Source organism: Heterocephalus glaber, unplaced genomic scaffold, assembly GCF_053883595.1.
Source record: "Heterocephalus glaber isolate CG9 unplaced genomic scaffold, H.glaber_assembly_v1.0 deba00001550, whole genome shotgun sequence".
NCBI classification, from domain to species: Eukaryota; Metazoa; Chordata; class Mammalia; order Rodentia; family Bathyergidae; genus Heterocephalus; species Heterocephalus glaber.
Window position 1 is genome coordinate 11,599,073 of NW_028258343.1, and position 19,134 is coordinate 11,618,206.

Genomic DNA, 19,134 nt, shown 5'->3' on the forward strand with positions numbered 1-19,134 from the left:
CTTATTTACAATTACATCGGTATATATAGAGTGGACATGGATCAAGAGATAGGAGATATGAATTGAGTTTTCCCAATTTGCCTTTTTTGCACCTGTGTTCTGGAATAATTATTGTCAGCACTCACCTTTACTCTGCGAAGTGACCCAGTTTGGATATGTTGTATGATCACCCTAAATAATGATCCAAAGGAAAACGCTGACCTCACAGGTGTCCAAGAACACTTACTGTCTTGGTGCTGAAGAATGAAGTATCCACTAGATGACCACTGGGTTAGGACATCTGTTCTCAGGACACCAGCACAATTTTCATGTAGAAAACAAATCTTCCACAATCATTACTACACTAGGAATAGCAAATGCAGTGGCCATAGAATATTTTCCATTTGATAGTGTTATAAACCTTTCCCTGTAATTTTGACCCTACTGTTGATTTTTTTTTAAACAAATACCCAAATCTTTTTCAAAGTATACCCATACATAGGCAACACAAACAGCAAAAGTGGAACTCTTGGGCCGGGGATTTAGCTCAGTGGTTCCGGCGGCTGCCTCGAAAGTGCAAGGTCCTGAGTTTGAACCCTGGTACCAAAAAAAAACCCCCCAAAAAACCCAGAACTCTTGCACCTGCTTTTATTTTTATTTTTAAATTTATTTTTATTGTTTTCCCATTCAGTTTATTGGTACATTTTAGGCATACAATACAGTTACATTCATCATTGGGAACTTATACCTTTGCATGATGTATCTTGGTTCTTATTTCTTCCCCATTCTCTGCCCTCCCTTTAACCCCTCCTCCCCTTCCTATTTACAGAGATTTTGTTTCCATTTTTTCCTTTTCTCATATTTTTCCTTTCCGCTACCCCTCCCACTTCCCCTATCCTTTAGACCTTTTCTTCCTATTTCACATTATCAACTATATATTTTGATCCTTATGTACACTTTTAGTTTCTCACACCGGAGAAACTATTCAGTATTTACACATGTGTGTCCTATTTATTTCACTTAAGAGTATGGCCTCAATGTGCACCCATTTAGCTATAAATGTGTCTAGTTTCTCATTCTTTGTGGCTCAGTAGTGCTCTATTTTATGAAAAAATAAATTAAAAAAACACATCTGCTTTATCCTGTCTCAAGTTGATGGGCAATTGGGCTGTTTCCAAGATTTAGCTATTACAAATTGTGCTGCTATGATCATGGGTGTGTATGTATCACTGTGGTATGATTCTTTTAATTCTTTGGGGAAGATACATAGCAAAGGAATAGCTGGGAAAAATGGGACCCCTAATCCTGGTTGTTTGAGGTATTTCCATATTGATTTTCACAGTGGTTACACCAGTCTGCACTCCCCCCAACAATGGAGAAGGGTTCCTTTCTTCCCACAACTCCGCCAGCATTTTTTTTTATTAAATTCTTTTATTGGTACATTGTAGGTATACAAAACAATTACATTTCTCATTGGAAATTGTACCTTTACATAATGCATCTTGGTTCTTATTTTTTCCCCATTCCTAGCCCTCCCTTCACCCCCTCCACCCTTCCCTATTTACAAAGACTTTATTTCCATTTTTTCCATTTCTCATCATTTTTCCTTTCCCTTCTTTCTTTTCCCCTGCCCCTCCCACTACCCCTACCCCTTTGGACCTTTTCTTCCTATTTTGCATTATCGATTATTCATTCTAATCATTGGTACATTTTAGGTATGCAATATAATGACATTCATCATTGGAAATGTGCACCTTTACATAGTCTCTCTTGGTTCTTATTTTTCACCCTTGCCTAGCCCTCCCTTCAACCTCTCCATTCCTCCCTATTTACAAAGATTTTGTGGGGTTCTTTTCCATTTTCTCATATTAATCCCATTCCCTTCTATCCTTTCCCCTAGTCCTCCCACTTCTTTCCCCTTTGCCCCTTTTCTTCCTATTTCACATGACCTATTATACATTTTAGTCCTTATTTACACTTTCAGTTTCTCACACCAGAGAAACTATTTGGTATTTACACATGTGTGTCCTATTTATTTCACTTAAGAGTATCACCTCAATGTGCATCCACTTAGCTCTAAATGTCTCTAATTTCTCATTTTTTATGGCTGAGTAGTACTCCATTTTATAAACAAACCACATTTTCTTTATCCAGTCTCCAGTTGATGGGCATTTGGACTGTTTCCAAGTTTTAGCTACTACAAACTGTGCTGCTATGAATACGGGCGCACATACATCACTGTGGTATGATTCTTTTAATTCTTTGGGGAAGATACCCAGCAGTGGAATAGCGGAGACAAAAGGGACTTCCAGTCCTAGTTTTTTCAGGTATCTCCATACTGATTTCTACAGTGGTTGCACCAGTCTACACTCCCACCAGCAGTGGATCAGGGTTCCTCTTTCCCCACAGCCCTGCCAGCATTTGTTATTGGTTGATTTCATGATAGCAGCCATTCTTTCTGGAGTGAAGTGGAATCTCAGCATTGTTTTCATTTGCATCTCTCGAATGACCAGTGATGTTGAACATTTTTTCATGTATTTATTTGCTATTTCTACTTCTTTGTCTGAGAAATGTCTGTTCATGTCAGATGCCCATTTACGGATTGGGTCTTTAAATTTGGGAGGTCTGATCTTTTTAAGTTCTTTATAGATTGGAGATAGTAGACCTTTGTCTGAGGAAGAGCAGGTGAAGATTTTTCCCCACATTGTGGGTTGTCTCTTCCCACTGCTGGTGGTTTCTCTTGCTGTGCAGAAGCCTTTTAATAAGAAGAGATCCCACTTGTTGATTGTGCTAGTTCAAGGGCAACTGAGGTTTTGTTCATAAAATCTTTTCCTACACCGATGTCTTCAAGGGTTCTACCTAACTAACCTCTGTTCCAACTGGTTCAGAGTTTTTATTTTAATATTTAGATCTTTAATCCATTTTGATTTTAGTTTAGTGCATGGTGAGAGATATAGGTCTAGTTTTAATCTTTGGCAAGTTGAAACCCAATTTTTCCAGCACCATTTATTAAAGAGGCCATCTTTCCTCCAGTGAGGGTGTTTGGCTCCTTTGTCAAAGATGAGATGCCTGAGTATGTCTGGCATTGTTTCTGCATCTTCTAATCTGTTCCACTGGTCCTCAGGTCTGTTTCTTTGCCAGTACCATGCTGTTTTTTTATCACAGTAGCTTTGTAGTAGAGTTCCAGGTTGGGAATTGTGATACCCCCTGCCATGTCTCTGTTACCTAGAATTGCTAATGCTATTCTGGGTCTCTTCTTGTTCCAAATGAATTTTTGGATTGTTTGATCAAGGCCCATGAAGTATGCTGTTGGGATCTCAATTGGAATTGCATTAAATCTATATAGCAGTTTTGGAAGTATGGCCATTTTCACTATATTTATCCTTCCTACCCAGGAGCAGGGGATGTCTGTTCATTTTCTGATATCATCTTCAATCTCTCTTTTCAGAGTGCCACAGTTTTCAGAGAAGAGGTCCTTGATTTCTTTCATTAGGTTGATTCCTAGGTATTTCGGTTATTTGGATGCTATTGTGAAAGGAATTATTTGCCCTATTTCTCTCTCAGTGAGTCTCTCATTGGTGTAGAGGAAAGTTATTGATTTTTTTGTGCTGACCTTGTAACCAGCTACTTGACTGAATTTGGTTATTAAGTCTAGAAGACTTTTGGTGGAGTTCTTGGGGTCTTCTATATAGAGTATCACGTCATCTGCAAATAATGACAATTTGACCTCTTCATTTCCTATCTTTAATCCTTTTATTTCTTTCTCTTGTCTAATTGCCATGGCTAATGTTTCCAGAACTATATTGAACAAGAGTGGTGATACTGGACATCCTTGTCTTGATCCTGATTTTAGTGTGAAGGATTTCAGCTTTTAACCATTTAGTATGATATTGGCTGTTGGTTTTTCATAGATGGCTTCTATCAGTTTGAGGTAGAGACCATCTATTCCAATTTTTTGGAGGGTTTTTATCATAAATGCATGTTGGATTTTGTCAAATGCTTTTTCTGCATCTATGGAGATTATCATATGGTTTTTGTCCTTGGCTCTATTGATATAGTGTATTACATTGATTGATTTTCATATATTGAACCATCCCTGCATCCCTGGGAAAAATTCCACTTGATCAGGGTGTATGATCTTCTTGATGATCTTCTGCATTCTGTTTGCCATCATCTTTTTAAGGATTTTTGCATCTATGTTCATTAGTGAGATTGGCCTATCGTTCTCCTTTTTGGTTGGGTCTTTCTCTGCTTTTGGGATCAAGATGATGCTTGCTTCCAGGAATGAATTTGGGAGTATTGTTTCCCTTTCAATTTCATTGAAGAGTTTAAACAGTAGTGGCAGCAGTTCCTCTCTAAATGTCTTGTAGAATTCAGCAGTGAAGACATCAGGGCCTGGGCTTTTCTTAGTTGATAAGTTTTTAATTACATTTTCAATTTCATTGGTTGATATTGGGTTGTTCAGAATTTTTAGGTCTTCTTCATTCAACTTTGATAATTCATATGTATCTAGGAATCTGTCCATTTCTTCTGTGTTTTCCATCTTATTTTCGTATAGGTTCTGGAAGTAGGTATTGATGATCCTCTGGATTTCTTCTGGGTCTGTTGTCATTTCACCCTTTTCATTCCTAATTGCATGGATTTGGGCCTTTTCTTTCCTTTTTCTGACAAGGTTAGCTAAGGGTTTGTCAATTTTGTTAATTCTTTCAAAGAACCAACTCTTGCCTTCATTGATTTCTTTGTATCATTCTCATAGTCTCCATTTCATTGATTTCTCCTCTGATCGTTACAATTTCCTCCGTTGTATGAGCTCTGGGGTTGTCTTGTTCTTCTTTTTCTAGAAGCGTGTGGTGCATCATCAGGTTATTTAATTTGGCTCCTTCTATTTTCCTAATATGCATATTCACTGCTATGAATTTCCCTCATAAGACTGCTTTCATTGTGTCCCATAGATTCCAATATGTTGTATTGTCATTGTCATTTAATTGAAGGAACTGTCTGATTTCTTCTTTAATTTTCTCTGTGAACCATTGGTTATTCAGAAGTGTGTTGTTCAATTTTCACATGTTTATGAAATTTTTTGCATTTCTTTTGCTATGAATCTCCAATTTCATCGCACTATGGTCTGATAATATACAGGGGATAACTTCAATTCCTTTCCACTTACTTAAACATGTTCTAGGTGTGAGTATGTGGTCTATTTTGGAGAATGACCCATGTGCAGCTGAGAAGAATGTGTATTCTGATTTTGTGGGGTGGAAGACTCTGTAAACATCTGTTAAGTTCATTTGTTCAAGAGTTTCATTGAGTTCTAGTATTTCATTACTTATATTTAGTCTAGTTGATCTATCTATTTGTACCAGTGGGATGTTGAGGTCCTCCACTACACTTGCATTAGTGCATATATGACTTTTCATGTCTGTTAGCATTTGTTTTATATAGTTTGGTGCACTAGTGTTTGGTGCATAGATATTTATGATTGTCATCTCTTCCTCTTGGATTCTTCCCTTTACAAGGATGTTGTGTCCTTCTTTGTCTCTCTTAATCAGTGTTGGTTTGAAATCTACTTGATCTGCAAAGAGGATAGCTACTCCTGCTTCTTTTTGGGTTCCTGTCTCATGGAGTATTGTTTTCCATCCTTTAACTTTCAGTCTATGAGTTTCCTTTTGAATTAAGTGTGTTTCTTGTATGCAGCGTATTGGTGGATTTTGCTTCTTGACCTATTCTGCCAGTCTATTTCTTTTGATTGGTGAATTGAGACCATTAACGTTGATGGTTATAACTGAAACATATTGACTTGTCATTGCCATGACTTTTTCTTTTTGCTGGGTTCTCCCCCTTTACATTTAATTTCTTGTCATGCCAGATGGGTTCATTCTACTTTGCTTCCTGAGACTGACCCTCAATGTCTGTTCCTAGGATATTGTGTAAAATTCTTTGGAGTGCTGGTTTGGTATTTACGAAGTTCCTAAGGTGCTCTTTTTCATGAAAGTATCTTATTTCTCCATCAACTTTGAAAGATAGTTTTGCAGGGTACATCAATCTGGGTTGGAGGCTGTTTTCTTTTAGGGCTTGGAATATGTCACTCCAAGCTCTTCTTGCTTTGATGGTTTGTGTTGAGAAGTCTGCTGTGATTCTGATGGGCTTTCCTTTGCATGTGATTTGTTTCTTTTCTCTAACTGCTTGTAGAACTTTGTTCTTCTGTTGAGTTTCTGGAATCTTAACAATTATATGCCTATGTGTAGATTTTTTTTGATCAAGGCTATTTGGACTCCTATATGTCTCACTTATCTGTATGTCAAGCTCTTTTCCCCTGCTTGGGAAGTTTTCTGCCATTATTTCTGTGAAGAGATTTTTTTATGTCATCTGCACTCTCTCCTGTTTCTTCATTGACTCTAATCAGTCTTATGTTATTCTTCTTTGCATCATCTAGCAGCTGCTGGATTGATTTCTCATGTTCCCTTATAATTTTGAAGCAATTTTTCTTTTCTTGGTCACTAATTGCAATCTTATCTTCTATATCTGAAATTCTGTCCTCACATTGGCTCATTCTGCTGTGTAGACTTTCAATGGAGTTTTTCATGTCCTGGAAATCTATTTGCATCTGTTTTATGGATTCCATTTGTTTCCTATGTTGGGATTCCATCATGTTCCTCAGCTCCTCTCTAGATTTATTAATCATGTCTTCCACTAGGGGCATGATTTCTCCTGTTGTCTGAGAAATAATTTCTAATTTCATTTTTTCCAGATCCCCTTTTGTTGCCAGTTCAGTGGGTCCAGGTGGTTGAATATCAGAGTGTTCCATCTCATTTACATGTTTTCTCATTTCGAGTGGGGGGGGGGGGTCGGGGGCGGTGCTGTAGGTGCCTGCACGGATTACCTCCTCTGAGTGGGAGAGGTGGGAAGGGGGCCGAGAGCAGTGGTAGGGATGGTGGCCCAAAAGCCCTTTCCTGTGGGCTGGGAGCAGCAGGAGGGTTGGTGGCCGGGAAGCCCCTTCTTCTGGTACAGGAGCAGTGGGACGGCGGCTCAGAAGCCCCTACCTCTGGGCCGGGAGCAGTGAGACTCAGTACCGTGGTCTGGTGGTCCGGTGGCCTCCGCGTCTTTGTAGTGTGGAACCAGGTGGCTGCCTCCCTGCTGTTGATTTTTTAACCACTGCATTTTCAGGTGGTTGGTTTTAGTATTAAGTAGGATCCTTTAAGTGGCCACTGTAGTGAAGGTTTTTGACCGCTCAATCAATATTCCCACCCTATAAAATGTCTCTGATTCCAGTAACATATTTATTTGAGTCTCTCATTTAGGACTCAAAGTAGCATGTAAATTCTTGTTCAAAACTTATCGGACAGGTCCTGCTAATTTACCTCTCTTATTATACTAAAGGGAAAGAAAAGCATCATGAAGGTCAGGGATTCATGGTGACAGACATAAATTACCCTGTTTCAGTGACTTTGCATTGTTTGCAAGGAGGATCTTTGCTTTCTGTCTTAAATAACTGTCTATTCTTATTCTATGCAGTTTCTTTTTTTTAATGCCCTCTCTATTTCTCATAATCCTCATTTCTTTCTTGAAAGTTTCTTTTCAATATGGAAAATACTACATTAGGTAATTTCTGGGTTTTTTTTCTTTTTTTTTTGTTAAATTCTTTTATTGGTACATTGTAGGTATACAACACAATTACATTTCTCATTGGGACTTGTACCTTTACATACTGCATCTTGGTTCTTATTTTTTCCCCATTCCTAGCCCTCCCTTCACGCCCTCCACCCTTCCCTGTTTACAAAGACTTTATTTCCAATTTTTCCATTTCTCATCATTTTTCCTTTCCCTTCTTTCCTTTCCCCTGCCCCTCCCATTACCCCTACCCCTTTGGACCTTTTCTTCCTATTTTGCATTATCGATTATTCATTCTAATCATTGGTACATTTTAGGTATACAATATAATGACATTCATCATTGGGAATTTGCACCTTTACATAGTCTCTCTTGGTTCTTATTTTTTACCCTTGCCCAGCCCTCCCTTCAACCCCTCCATTCCTCCCTATTTACAAAGATTTTGTTCCTATTCTTCCATTTTCTCATGTTAACCCTATTCCCTTCTATCCTTTCCCATAGCCCTCCCACTTCTTTCCCCTTTGCCCCTTTTCTTCCTATTTCACATTACCTATCATACACTTAGTCCTTCTTTACACTTTCAGTTTCTCACACCAGAGACACATGTGTGTCCTATTTAAGGAAATTTCTGTTTTAATAAGGTCCTATCAAGCAAAATTGGAAGATGGATTGGAATTGAATCTTTTTCCTCTTCTACCTGGCCTGAGTATTTTGTATCTTACTCTTGGGGTTGACATACTTGTATCTTTTGCACATTTTCAACCACATCCAAGAAGAGCATCCTTTAAATAGAACTCTTTAGAAATTTCTATTTTCATCCCAAGCTCAATATCAAGGTCAAAACTCTTTACCACTCCTTCTAAAGACTTCAAGATCTCCACCTTCTTATGTACCATCTGCTAGCTTTTAGCCCAAGAAAGAACATTAGCGTGCAATGAATGCTTAAACTGGAACAAAGAAGGAGCTGGTAGGAAGTGCAGAGAATCTCAGATTGTTCTCAAAACCATGAATCTGCCAACAGCTGAGTCTGCCAACCTTCCCAACCTTTAGAACCTCAAGCACACATAGGTCAAAAAGGACCCTCACTATCAGTCAAGTGGGTGAAGGAAAGCCCAATGCAGAAAGAAGCAGATTTCTGAAACTAAGTGCAAAGTCTCTGAATTATGCCAATGGTGTACACCAATCTATGTTATTTTCCAAACTTGTTACCTTTATTTTTCAAACCCAAATGATCTCCAAATTTCTCACCCGTGTGCAAGTACTAAAGCTTCAACTTCCAATATGCAGGTTAGGTTTAACACATTACTGTTGCTGTGAAGTTCTTTGCTACTCGGGGAACTCTTTTACTTGGGCAGAAATGATCACAGGGCTTTTGAAATGTACAGGTAAAACCAAAAGGCTAAAATTAATGGGTAGTGTGACTTCTATCAAGAAATATTTCACCTAGGTTTCTAATAATTAGCCAATCTTATTTAAATATTTCTGTACTGCCAACCATAAATAAGAAGATGTTACACCATACTGATGTCTTCTTCTAATTCTGGGTTTTTGTGTCCTTAGAAATGATAAAAATAGTGAGATCATCAAAAGAAAATGTCAGGGAGCTGGTAATGTAAACACTGACTTACTATTAATTGCAGATTGTCATAGAGAATAAAAGAATGCTCTTCCAGTACCATGAGATAGGGAGAGACTTTTAATCTGAGTTCCAAGGAACCAAAAGAGAATAAGAGCTAATTTTATTGCCCCTTAAGAATTGTCTTATATGAAAAAAATTTTTCAGTCCTGGGGATTGAACTCAAAGTCTTTGCACTGAGCTGTATCCCTGCCCCTTTATCTATTTATTTTTATTTTTATTTACAGACAGGTTCTTACTAAGTCTCTAAGTTGCCTAGGTTGGGCTTGAACTCACAATCCTCCTGCCTCAGCCTTCCAGAGCGCTAGAATTATAGGTGTATACCGCTATGTTTGGCTTATAAAAATTCTTTATTTTTACCTTGTATGGAGCTCCTTTTATATCTCATAAATCCATTATCGAGTAGAGACAATGAAACTGAATGAACTATTTGCAGGTGGAACATACCACAGATGGTCACAAGCACAAAGCTTACACAGGTGGACTTTTCCTCTCTCCCTTCCCTGAAAGCCCTGAAAGCACTTGACTGTTAAGCATGCAAGGTCTTGATGAATGTGCCCTTGGTAAGATCTATTTTTACTATTACAGGCAACGAAAGCTTAGAAGAAAACTACGTCCAAGACAGTAAGATGGGGTTTGTCATTAATGCCATCTATGCGATGGCACATGGGCTGCAAAACATGCACCACGCCCTCTGCCCTGGCCACGTGGGCCTCTGTGATGCCATGAAGCCCATCGATGGCAGAAAGCTCCTAGACTTCCTCATCAAGTCCTCCTTCATCGGCGTGTCTGGAGAGGAGGTGTGGTTTGATGAGAAAGGAGATGCTCCTGGAAGGTAATGTGGTCTTCTCTATAATGGCCCTGAATCCCTTGGTGAGCCTTCTATACAGGACAGATGGCAAGTAGGGCTCTCTTTGGTTTCTTGATGTCTGGGTATCATGAAGTTAGATTCAGCTGAATACTAAAAAGACAGAGTCAGTATCAGATGGATATTACCAAAGACCACACTCATGATTAAAACATTGAAAATTTTCTTGGTAAACCACAAGAACTCTGCATCCTTCCAGTGCTGACCCCCTACCCAGCTGTCACCTGATCCTTCCTTTCCTCAGAAGGCCTGGAACATGTCTGCAAGTCTAAGAGATCATACAGAGAGTATGCCTGGCCAACAGCAGACTCCCAGCCACACCCTGCCCCACTCAGCATCTTTCTGATGGATTAGTCGCCATACTATACTGGTCAGGAAACATGGATACTTGGATACTGCACCCACTGAAAGTATTTAGTAGGTGAAGAGAACCATATTCTATACATATACAGCCTTTTCTCGAGCTATTTTATGTTTCTCTTGGAAAGAGAAAGGAAAGAATTTTGTTTCTAGGATATGGTCTCTAATGACTTTCAAAGAATTAATCAAATAAGAAGCTAAAAAACCCCACTAAATATCTGTGTGTACACGCTCACGCACACACACATATATTTCCCTCCAAGCCATTTTACATACAATCTCTTCTGCAACACTTGTTTTGATGCCACCAGTGAGCCCACTGGTAACTGGTACATAGAAAATGATTCCAGTTTCAATAACACCAGTTTTCTTAGGAAAGAGATAATTAGAAGGGCAGAAGAATTAAAAGTCTCAACAGAAAGGGGAAATGTCCGCAGCTTGGCCTCTACACTCTCACAACCTCATAGCCCCTATTGTTTTTCAGGCTAAGATTTTGCAGAGTTAGAGCTTTCTAGGAAGGCACAGATTGTGTTAAAATGGATCATCAAGTCACTTAATTCTCACTGCTTTCCGTGTATCATTATCCTTTTATGTATAATAGAACAGTGTCAGATAAACTAAGCAAGTCACCTACAGTCACACAGAAGGCAAGTAGTGAGAGAAGAGTAGTCTGACTCTGAGGCTTGTAATCTTTTGTCACATCGTGCTGCGTTTTAGCTAATCCTGAAATTAGGCAAAATCACTGGCAACCTTCTCCATGTCATGGTAAAAGTACTAAAAGGGACTGTATGACCCTAAGCAATTCTCTGTGTATTGCTCCTTTCGATGGATGCTTCATGTTCTACATATAGATCACCCCTTATGGAGACTAAGTGGGAACCTCCCTGATAAAATCCCACAGCTCTAGGAAGGATACATATGTCACTGTCAGCAAATAAAATAGCACATTTACAGGAATCCTTCTCAGCTGCCAGTTAGGTGGGAGCAGCTTTTGATTGGAGGAATGTGAGTGGGATGGATAAGCCAGGGCATGAGACTGTATAAAGCTTTGGGATGGTGAGCACCTCAGGACATGGTACCAGGAGGAACAAACTGCCCTGAAATTCAGAAAGGGACCACCTAGAGAGGCTCAGTACCGGGTCAGACTTGCAGCATAAACCTTCCCACACAATTTGCAAAAGAAAACATACAGCGTCCCTAGTTCAGGGCCAGATGCATTTTTTTATACCCAATAAATTACAGGTCTTCTCCTTTTTCTATCTGTTATTCAAAACATAGGTGCACAATTTTAGCTTGCTTCTCTTCCATGTTTAATTACATATTAAAATTAAGAGCTTTCCCCTCTGTGCCTTTTTGGGGATCATTGCCTCCTGCTTGAAGTTGGTCAGCTGAATCTGTTTAGCTACCGTTCCAACCACCTCCGGGGGCTTCCTGCTCCTGCCATACCATCACTCATGCTTTGGGTCCTTCTTGTAATTACTTTATTTAATCATCACACAACATAAACCAGTGCATTGAGAGGATGCTCTGAAGAGTAATTTACAGCATGAGAATATTCCAAATAAAGGCCAATATGCCCCATAGGAAGCCTGGGGTCAAGAGGAAAGAGCAGCACTCATTAACACACACTGTGCACACATTTTAGTAAGTCAGTATTTTTTCCTTTGGTATCTTCTCGTATTTCTTTCTTCTTATTTTTTCCTCCAGTATTTGAAACTTCTTAAAAATGTGTTTTCATATCAAAATTCTGTGAATTTTTCAGTTTTTAAATGTTAATGAAGTGTGAATCAATTCCCTTATGAAAGAGCAAATGAAGAAGTTGAAATAAAAGTCCTATGAAACTGATTTATAGACAAAAGATATTTATATTAAAAAAGATGAATAATGAGCTCCAGGTGCATCATACTCTGTTTTCACTCTTAGTAAATTTTGCTCACTGAGTTCACTCTCCCCAAGTCCACTTTCTTTTAAGAGTTAGCTATTTGTAGAATCTCCCAGAATCTGGATATGGAGAAACCAGAAACCACCCTGTGGACAACAGGGTACATTTACACATTAAGTGTAGGCAGAAATGCCAATGAGCTGGTAATCACTGTCTAGATAAAGAATCAGGCCAGATATAGCCAATTGTTTCCAGAAGTCAACTCAGGCCTGATTGGCAGTACCTTCCCAGAGTGCTATGCTAAGAAAGATTGTGAGTCTGAGTGAAGTTTAAAGAGGAAAGATTCCAGAATGGATTAGAAGGGAAGTGGGAGGAAGACAGCTGAAGAAGAGGAATGTCTGTTGATTAATTCCTTGGGTCAGGCATAAAGAGCTAGAGACCATGAGATTCATTGCAGCCTAGGAAGGCAAGAACTCTGCATAGATAGTGCAAAAAAAAAAGAATTCCACTGTGGACCCAGTAAGAAGAAGGGAGCTAAACAGAGTTTGAACACACTGCCACATGAGTTTCAGTCTGTTTGGAGTGAATAACAACATAGGAATAAGATGTAAGAATACCAGAGAATTTTCAATGACTAAGAGACAAATGGCCATGCCAACACAAATATTTTCCTCAGTTTCCTTATAGAAATGGAAATAACCAGAGTATTTTGAATTATTTGTGAAATAAAGCTATAAATGATTCCACAATATCACCGTACCTATTGTCTTAGTCTATCTGAGGCTGCTATAACAAAATACAGTAGACTATGTGGCTTATTAACAATAGAAATTTGTTGTTCACAATTCTGGAGGCCAGGAAGTCCAGCATTAAGGCACCAGCAGATCTGACGTCTATGAGGTCCTGCTTTGTGCTTCACAGATGGCCCTTTCTAACTGTGTCATGTGGTGGAAGAGGCAAGAGGTCTTGGGGTGCTGCCTTTTATAAGGACACAAATCTCATTCATGAGGACTCTGGATTCGTTATTAATCACCCCAAAGACCAATCTCCTAATACTATCATTTTGGGGGGTAGGGTATGAGGATAGGAATTTTAAGATGCCAACATCTGGCCCATAGGGACTATACATTCACCCCAATTTTAAAGAAGTTTCGTGACATACCTTATGTACATATACTTCCCAAGAACCCCAAGAAGCTTAAAGAGGTTGGTGACATTCCTAGGCACTACTGAAATGTTAGAAGGGCTCCAGCTCACACAATTGGATGTCAGGTCCTCTGTTCTTCCCATTGCATTGGAGAACTTCCTGTGCTTCCTGCCCTGGAAAAATGAAGTCTGGCCCCCAGAAAACACTCAGGCTGTAGTAAAGATTTGGTTTTATAAAAAGATACACATTACTCCAGGGAAAAGATCTACATGTATATTTTGCCCTTAGTCAAATTTCTCCATTTAAAATTACTGGGAAAACTGACACCAATTATTTGACTTCAAAAATGTTTGTCCTAATCTGGAAAGAGATCAGTTTAAGTGTTCATGTATTAGATATTAAATTTCCAACATCCCTACTAATTAAATCTACCTTTTTCAGATTATTTGCTCTTCCAGCACCTAAAAAATCCAAACTCCATAGAGACTCCCTCTTTTAATCTAGTATAATAAAAATGGAAAGTGAATGTCAAAAGGATATTTGGAATATAAGCAATCAAATATATAAATTGATGTTCTCATGGATTGCTACTTGTTCAAAGAATAATTTAATGAAGAATGATTTGAAGGAAATGATCAACACAGAATTATTTTTGGAGTATAAGCAGAGACTATGATAGGAGTAATATTCTCTTCAGGAAATGTAGATGATACACAAATACATTCTAGAAAATCAAAGGAAACATAATTAAACTAAAATTTTTGCAATAGCTGGTGTTGGGTGGTTTTTTGTTTTGTTTTTTTTTGAACCAGGGATCAAACTCGGGTCCTTCCGCTTGCAAGGCAGGCAGTGGAACCACTGAGCTAAATCCTCAGCCCAATAGCTGGTGTTGGGATGTGTGATGATTCTAGCTTTTATTTCTCTTCTCGCTATTAAAACTTAGATACCAAATTCTTTGTTTTCTACATTATGTCCATATCCTGTAAGACTCGAATGTGGTTTGCTTTGCAGGTATGATATCATGAATCTGCAGTACACAGAAGCTAATCGCTATGACTATGTGCACGTTGGAACCTGGCATGAAGGCGTGCTGAACATTGATGATTACAAAATACAGATGAATAAGAGTGGAGTAGTGCGGTCCGTGTGCAGTGAGCCTTGCTTGAAAGGACAGATTAAAGTAAGTGCAGATTCCTTCTTGGAAAGTATTTCTGAGAGTATTTCCTCCCTGAGTCCTAGTAGAGAAAAATGCATACATTCATCTATTCATACATTCATCTACTATCCAGAAAGGTTGTGCCAGGCTTACTGTTTTGGTCTTATATTTACATAAAATTTAAAAGACAGAAAAGATTAAGAAGTGGAATAGGTTAACTATTAGGATATTTGAAAATAGCTTCTGTTTTAATTGTAATGATGGGCTGGAAACTTACATATAATGTAGACAGAAAGAAGATGAGTAATCAAATTAAAAAGTGAAGCAGAAGTAAATGTGGGAAACCAAAACCAATAATTCTACTTAGTCATAGTTCCAGCTATTACTAAAGAAAATTCAAGGGATCTATTGTACAACAAGTGTTGTGATGGATGTGCTAATGGAGTGTGATAATCACTACACAATGCATACATTTATCAAACCTCATATTGTACGCCTTGAATAGATACAATTGTTTCAAGTAAATATTTTAAAGTTAAAATTTTTGAAACAAAGTAAATGTGGAAACCAATGACACTGCTTAGTCATAGTCCTAGCTATTGTTTAAAAAGGCAAAAGCTGAACAATACTAAATAAGAATGTAACTAAAATAAAAGAAGTTGAAATGAGGTAACACAGAAGTCCTTCCTCATCCTTTCTCTCTTCTTTACCAAGTCCTTTGATTCTTATGAAATACATTTTTTTTCTAACACAGAGAGTCCCTACTTTCTAATGATGTCCAGTGACTTTTTCATTGCTGGGTGAGATGGGCCAAGTGAGAAACCTTAACATTAATGTATATATACAATTAGAGTAAGTAAACAATAATATTGGGCATTTGCTGGATCTGCTAGAAAGAATTCTCCATGAAGGAGGCATGGAAGCAGCTCTGTCTGTATCATGCTATTTAAAAGCAAACTGAGAAGGAAATGGGGCATAAGGGAGGGCTGGTGAGCTGCCAGGGGTACAGAATAGATGAACTAATAGGCCCTTCCCTGTCTCTAATTTTCTGTGATTCATCTTGGGGAGCAGACAGGCTGTCAAATAAATGTTGCACTGCACAGCTGGGGCTGGAGTAGATCGTGTGGAGGCTCTGGCCCTCTCACCATGCCACCATGCTGCTTTTCCAGTCTTTGCCTGGGAGCTACAGGGTAACATTAGATGAGATGCTCTAAGTATGCTGAAAGGTCCCAAGGGCTAGGATCTCATCTCATGGTATGTATGTTTTGGTGTGGATGCTGGAGAAGGGCTATTTTAATGTTCTAAAAATAGTGGCAGATTTGGAACCAGTGACAGTTTTGGTATCTGAGAACTGTGCTGTTAAACAAACTCTTAATATTTCAGCCACTTGGAGGAAGTAACAAACTTCTAAGACAAATCAGTCTAGTTTTAAATATCTTGAGCCTTCTCTGTAGAAAAAGAATTTAATAATTGTCATGATAATTTATGAATCAAGGTACACTCCATTCTTGACTATGACAGGGTGCTAGAGGCCTCCTTCCATGGCCACATTTAGTCCTTGAATTTGTGGATGCTGTGGTTGGGATATGGCTTGAGTATGCGCCCTAAAAATTCGTATGTTGGAAGCTCTGTCTTCTCTGTGATGTTGAGAGGTGGTGGAACCTTGAAGCTGTGGAACCCTTTCAGGAGATGAGTAGATCAATAGTGGCATCAACCTCAGTGGTCTCACGAACTGATTTAGTTCTCATGAGTTTGGTTGCTATAAATGGAGTCCACCACATGTGCTTAGCATCTTCTACATATGCCCAGTTCTCCTCCAGTTTATGATACGGCCTATGGGACACTCTCTAGCAACCAAACAAACACTGCTGCCCAATCTTGGACTTTCAGTCACTAAAACTGAGATCTAAAAATCTGTTCTTCGTAAATCACTCAATCTGTGGTATTTTGTTATAGCAACACAAGACAGACTAATATAGTGGTAATGAGGATTTTTGACTAAGGAAATCATTACATTACATAGCTGAGATAGAGTGGGGCAATTCAGGAAACATGGAAACACCATTAGTTAACAATACATGCAGGAGTACGTCAGTGACATGTGTGACTCCAGACACAGTGTGCACGAGCTAATAGCCCTCCTTCTGAAACATCCATTCTTTTTGTCCAGATGGAGTCCTTTCATTCAAGGCCATCTTGTGGTATGCAAGTGTCCTCTAGAATACATTAGCCCTGAGCTTCTCCTTGACTGTTACCGTTAGATGTCAGACCAATGGATTCTGGTTACATCACCTTTTCAAGATGGGAAAAAAAGCCAGCATACGTGAGGCTGAAGTCACATAGTGAGGAGAACATAGAAACCCTGGGCTCGTGCACTAGTCCCAGGCCTTCATTCTGGTACAGGTGCGGGTATTCAGTCTGCTGTGAAGGCATCTATTGTGAAACAGTTTACAGAAGTATAAAGTTTGGTTTTTCAGGATATACAGAAAAAAACTGGCAGGAAAAAAAAAAACAAGTTGTTGCAAGGATTCACTGTACTCCAGTTCCCTGTCACAATTCCCTCCTGTTACTCTGACTAGTGGCAGGCCGTGAATGGGCGTTCACATAGCATGTGTATTCCACATGCACATTTTGGGAGTGAGGCCCCTTTTCTCCCCAAGTTCAGAAGCAAAGATGTCTGCATTCATCTCTCTGCCTAGATACTGAAGTCTTTCTTGCATCATGCTTGTGTTGTATCCATTCAGTGTTACTGAAGGAGAATCCCAAAAATCATTGCTAAGCCATTACTGAGCACTCTAGAAAAAAGCAAATCTCTTGCAGGCCAATTTTAGAAATATTTTGTATCCCACAGGAAAAAATATGCCTGTTCTCAGTAGCACCTGGAGTAGAGGTAAGGGGGATGTTTATTTCCCATAAGCACCTTGGGAGGTACAGAAACAAATGAAACCTGAATCCCATTTACTAAATAATAGCACTTACATTCTAACACCACTAATTTGCCACCTACCAAGCTCAGGATGCTGAGAGTCAGATCTCAGTAACCACTGTGAAAACTGGAGAGAGGCAGCTTACAGGGTGATTGTAAGACATGTTCTCTTATTAACTGGGAAATATAGCTTTTAAGAAAAACTACTCATTTTATGAGGTGTAATCAAAACATATGGTGAATGTTTAAAATAAAAGAAAGTTTATCACAGTAAAGGACACATTGCATTTAATCCCCCTCAGAGTAGTTCCCTTGCTTTAAGCACACTTATCCTATCTTTCTTGCCACTTTCTGAAGTTCTGCAAGTCTTCTTTCAGTCTTTAGCTATCCTGCTGTGGCTCCCTCCATGTCCTGTGGATTCAAAATGTCTCCTTTCCATGGTAATTGTGGGTAATGGGAAGAGCCAGATGTCACATGGTGCCAGATACAGTGAATGAGATGGATGAGAATACATTGTAATAATTTTATTTGACAGAAATTGCTGTAGATGATTTGAACCAATTCAGAAAGAACATTACAGCAGCCAATGAAAAGTCACTCATAAAAAAGTATTGCCAGAACTATTTCAGAAAAGGACAACCACAATGCGATAAATGTCTTAGAAGTGAGGAGGAGTATTTTGTGGGAGATTAATAGCACTGTGTTTTTTAGTGTAATACTTTTTTATTTTTCCTTAAAGAGTTACTGTATTTTTTATCATATTTCATAAAAATCAATGCTATTTAAAAGTTAAAACAATAATTTGATCTCCTTTCTGATAACCCACAGAACATTCTTATGATAATTTTTAGTTGAAGCACTTAAAAGCCCAGTTTTCTAATTTTTAGAAATATATATCTTAGGGATGCTACCAATACAGTTAACTAAAATTAAATTTTTACTTTTGTATGTTTTACAAGGATCTAGTCAGTAAGAAAAGAGATCATGCCGTACAGTTTGGTAGATGGATTTTAATATAAGAAAGGCAACTCAAGGATGAGTAATGCTAGGAATCCATTTCCCACATCAGGAAAAACTGAGCCTCTACCCGAGATATCCTGTAAAGTGGAGAAGATGAGGATACCTTAGATTATCTCTTTCCTTCTCTTCAGTCTCCCATTAGATCATTGTATTTTTGCCAACCCTCCACAGAACACAGTTGGCAGGAGATCCTGAGAACTGTAGCCCATGGGTTTCTCAGCACAGTTCTCTTGAACACTGAAAACTATGTATTACATGCCAGTATTATTGGGAGATTCAATCCCAGAGAAGACAGAATGAGGGGAGAAGTGAGAGATGAAGGAATGGGAGAAAACAAAACAAGGTGATGCATTACTGAGCAGGACCCTGCTCCCCTGAGTGTAACTGATGGCTGAGCCTTGCAGAGATCTTTGGACAAGTTGTTCAGACTTTTAGAAGACAGAAGTTGAGGAATGGATGCACTTGCACCATCCTATTTCTGCTTCCTTTTGTGATAGTTTACACTCACAGGGAACTGCATCTCCTGATCTCTTTAGACAGCTACTGAGGAAG

The 19,134-nt window shown here is 38.8% G+C and overlaps 1 protein-coding gene across 5 annotated transcripts in view; it reads left to right on the forward strand.

The window, feature by feature from the left end:
* Grm1 (glutamate metabotropic receptor 1) overlaps positions 1-19,134 on the forward strand; it is a 445,703-nt gene that overhangs the window by 367,575 nt on the left and 58,994 nt on the right. For all 5 annotated transcript variants that reach the window (XM_004846008.4, XM_087190086.1, XM_087190088.1 and 2 more), the window contains exons 5-6: positions 9,812-10,058; positions 14,492-14,660. In XM_004846008.4, the coding sequence (XP_004846065.2) occupies positions 9,812-10,058; positions 14,492-14,660 (416 nt within the window). The remainder of the gene's footprint in view (positions 1-9,811; positions 10,059-14,491; positions 14,661-19,134) is intronic.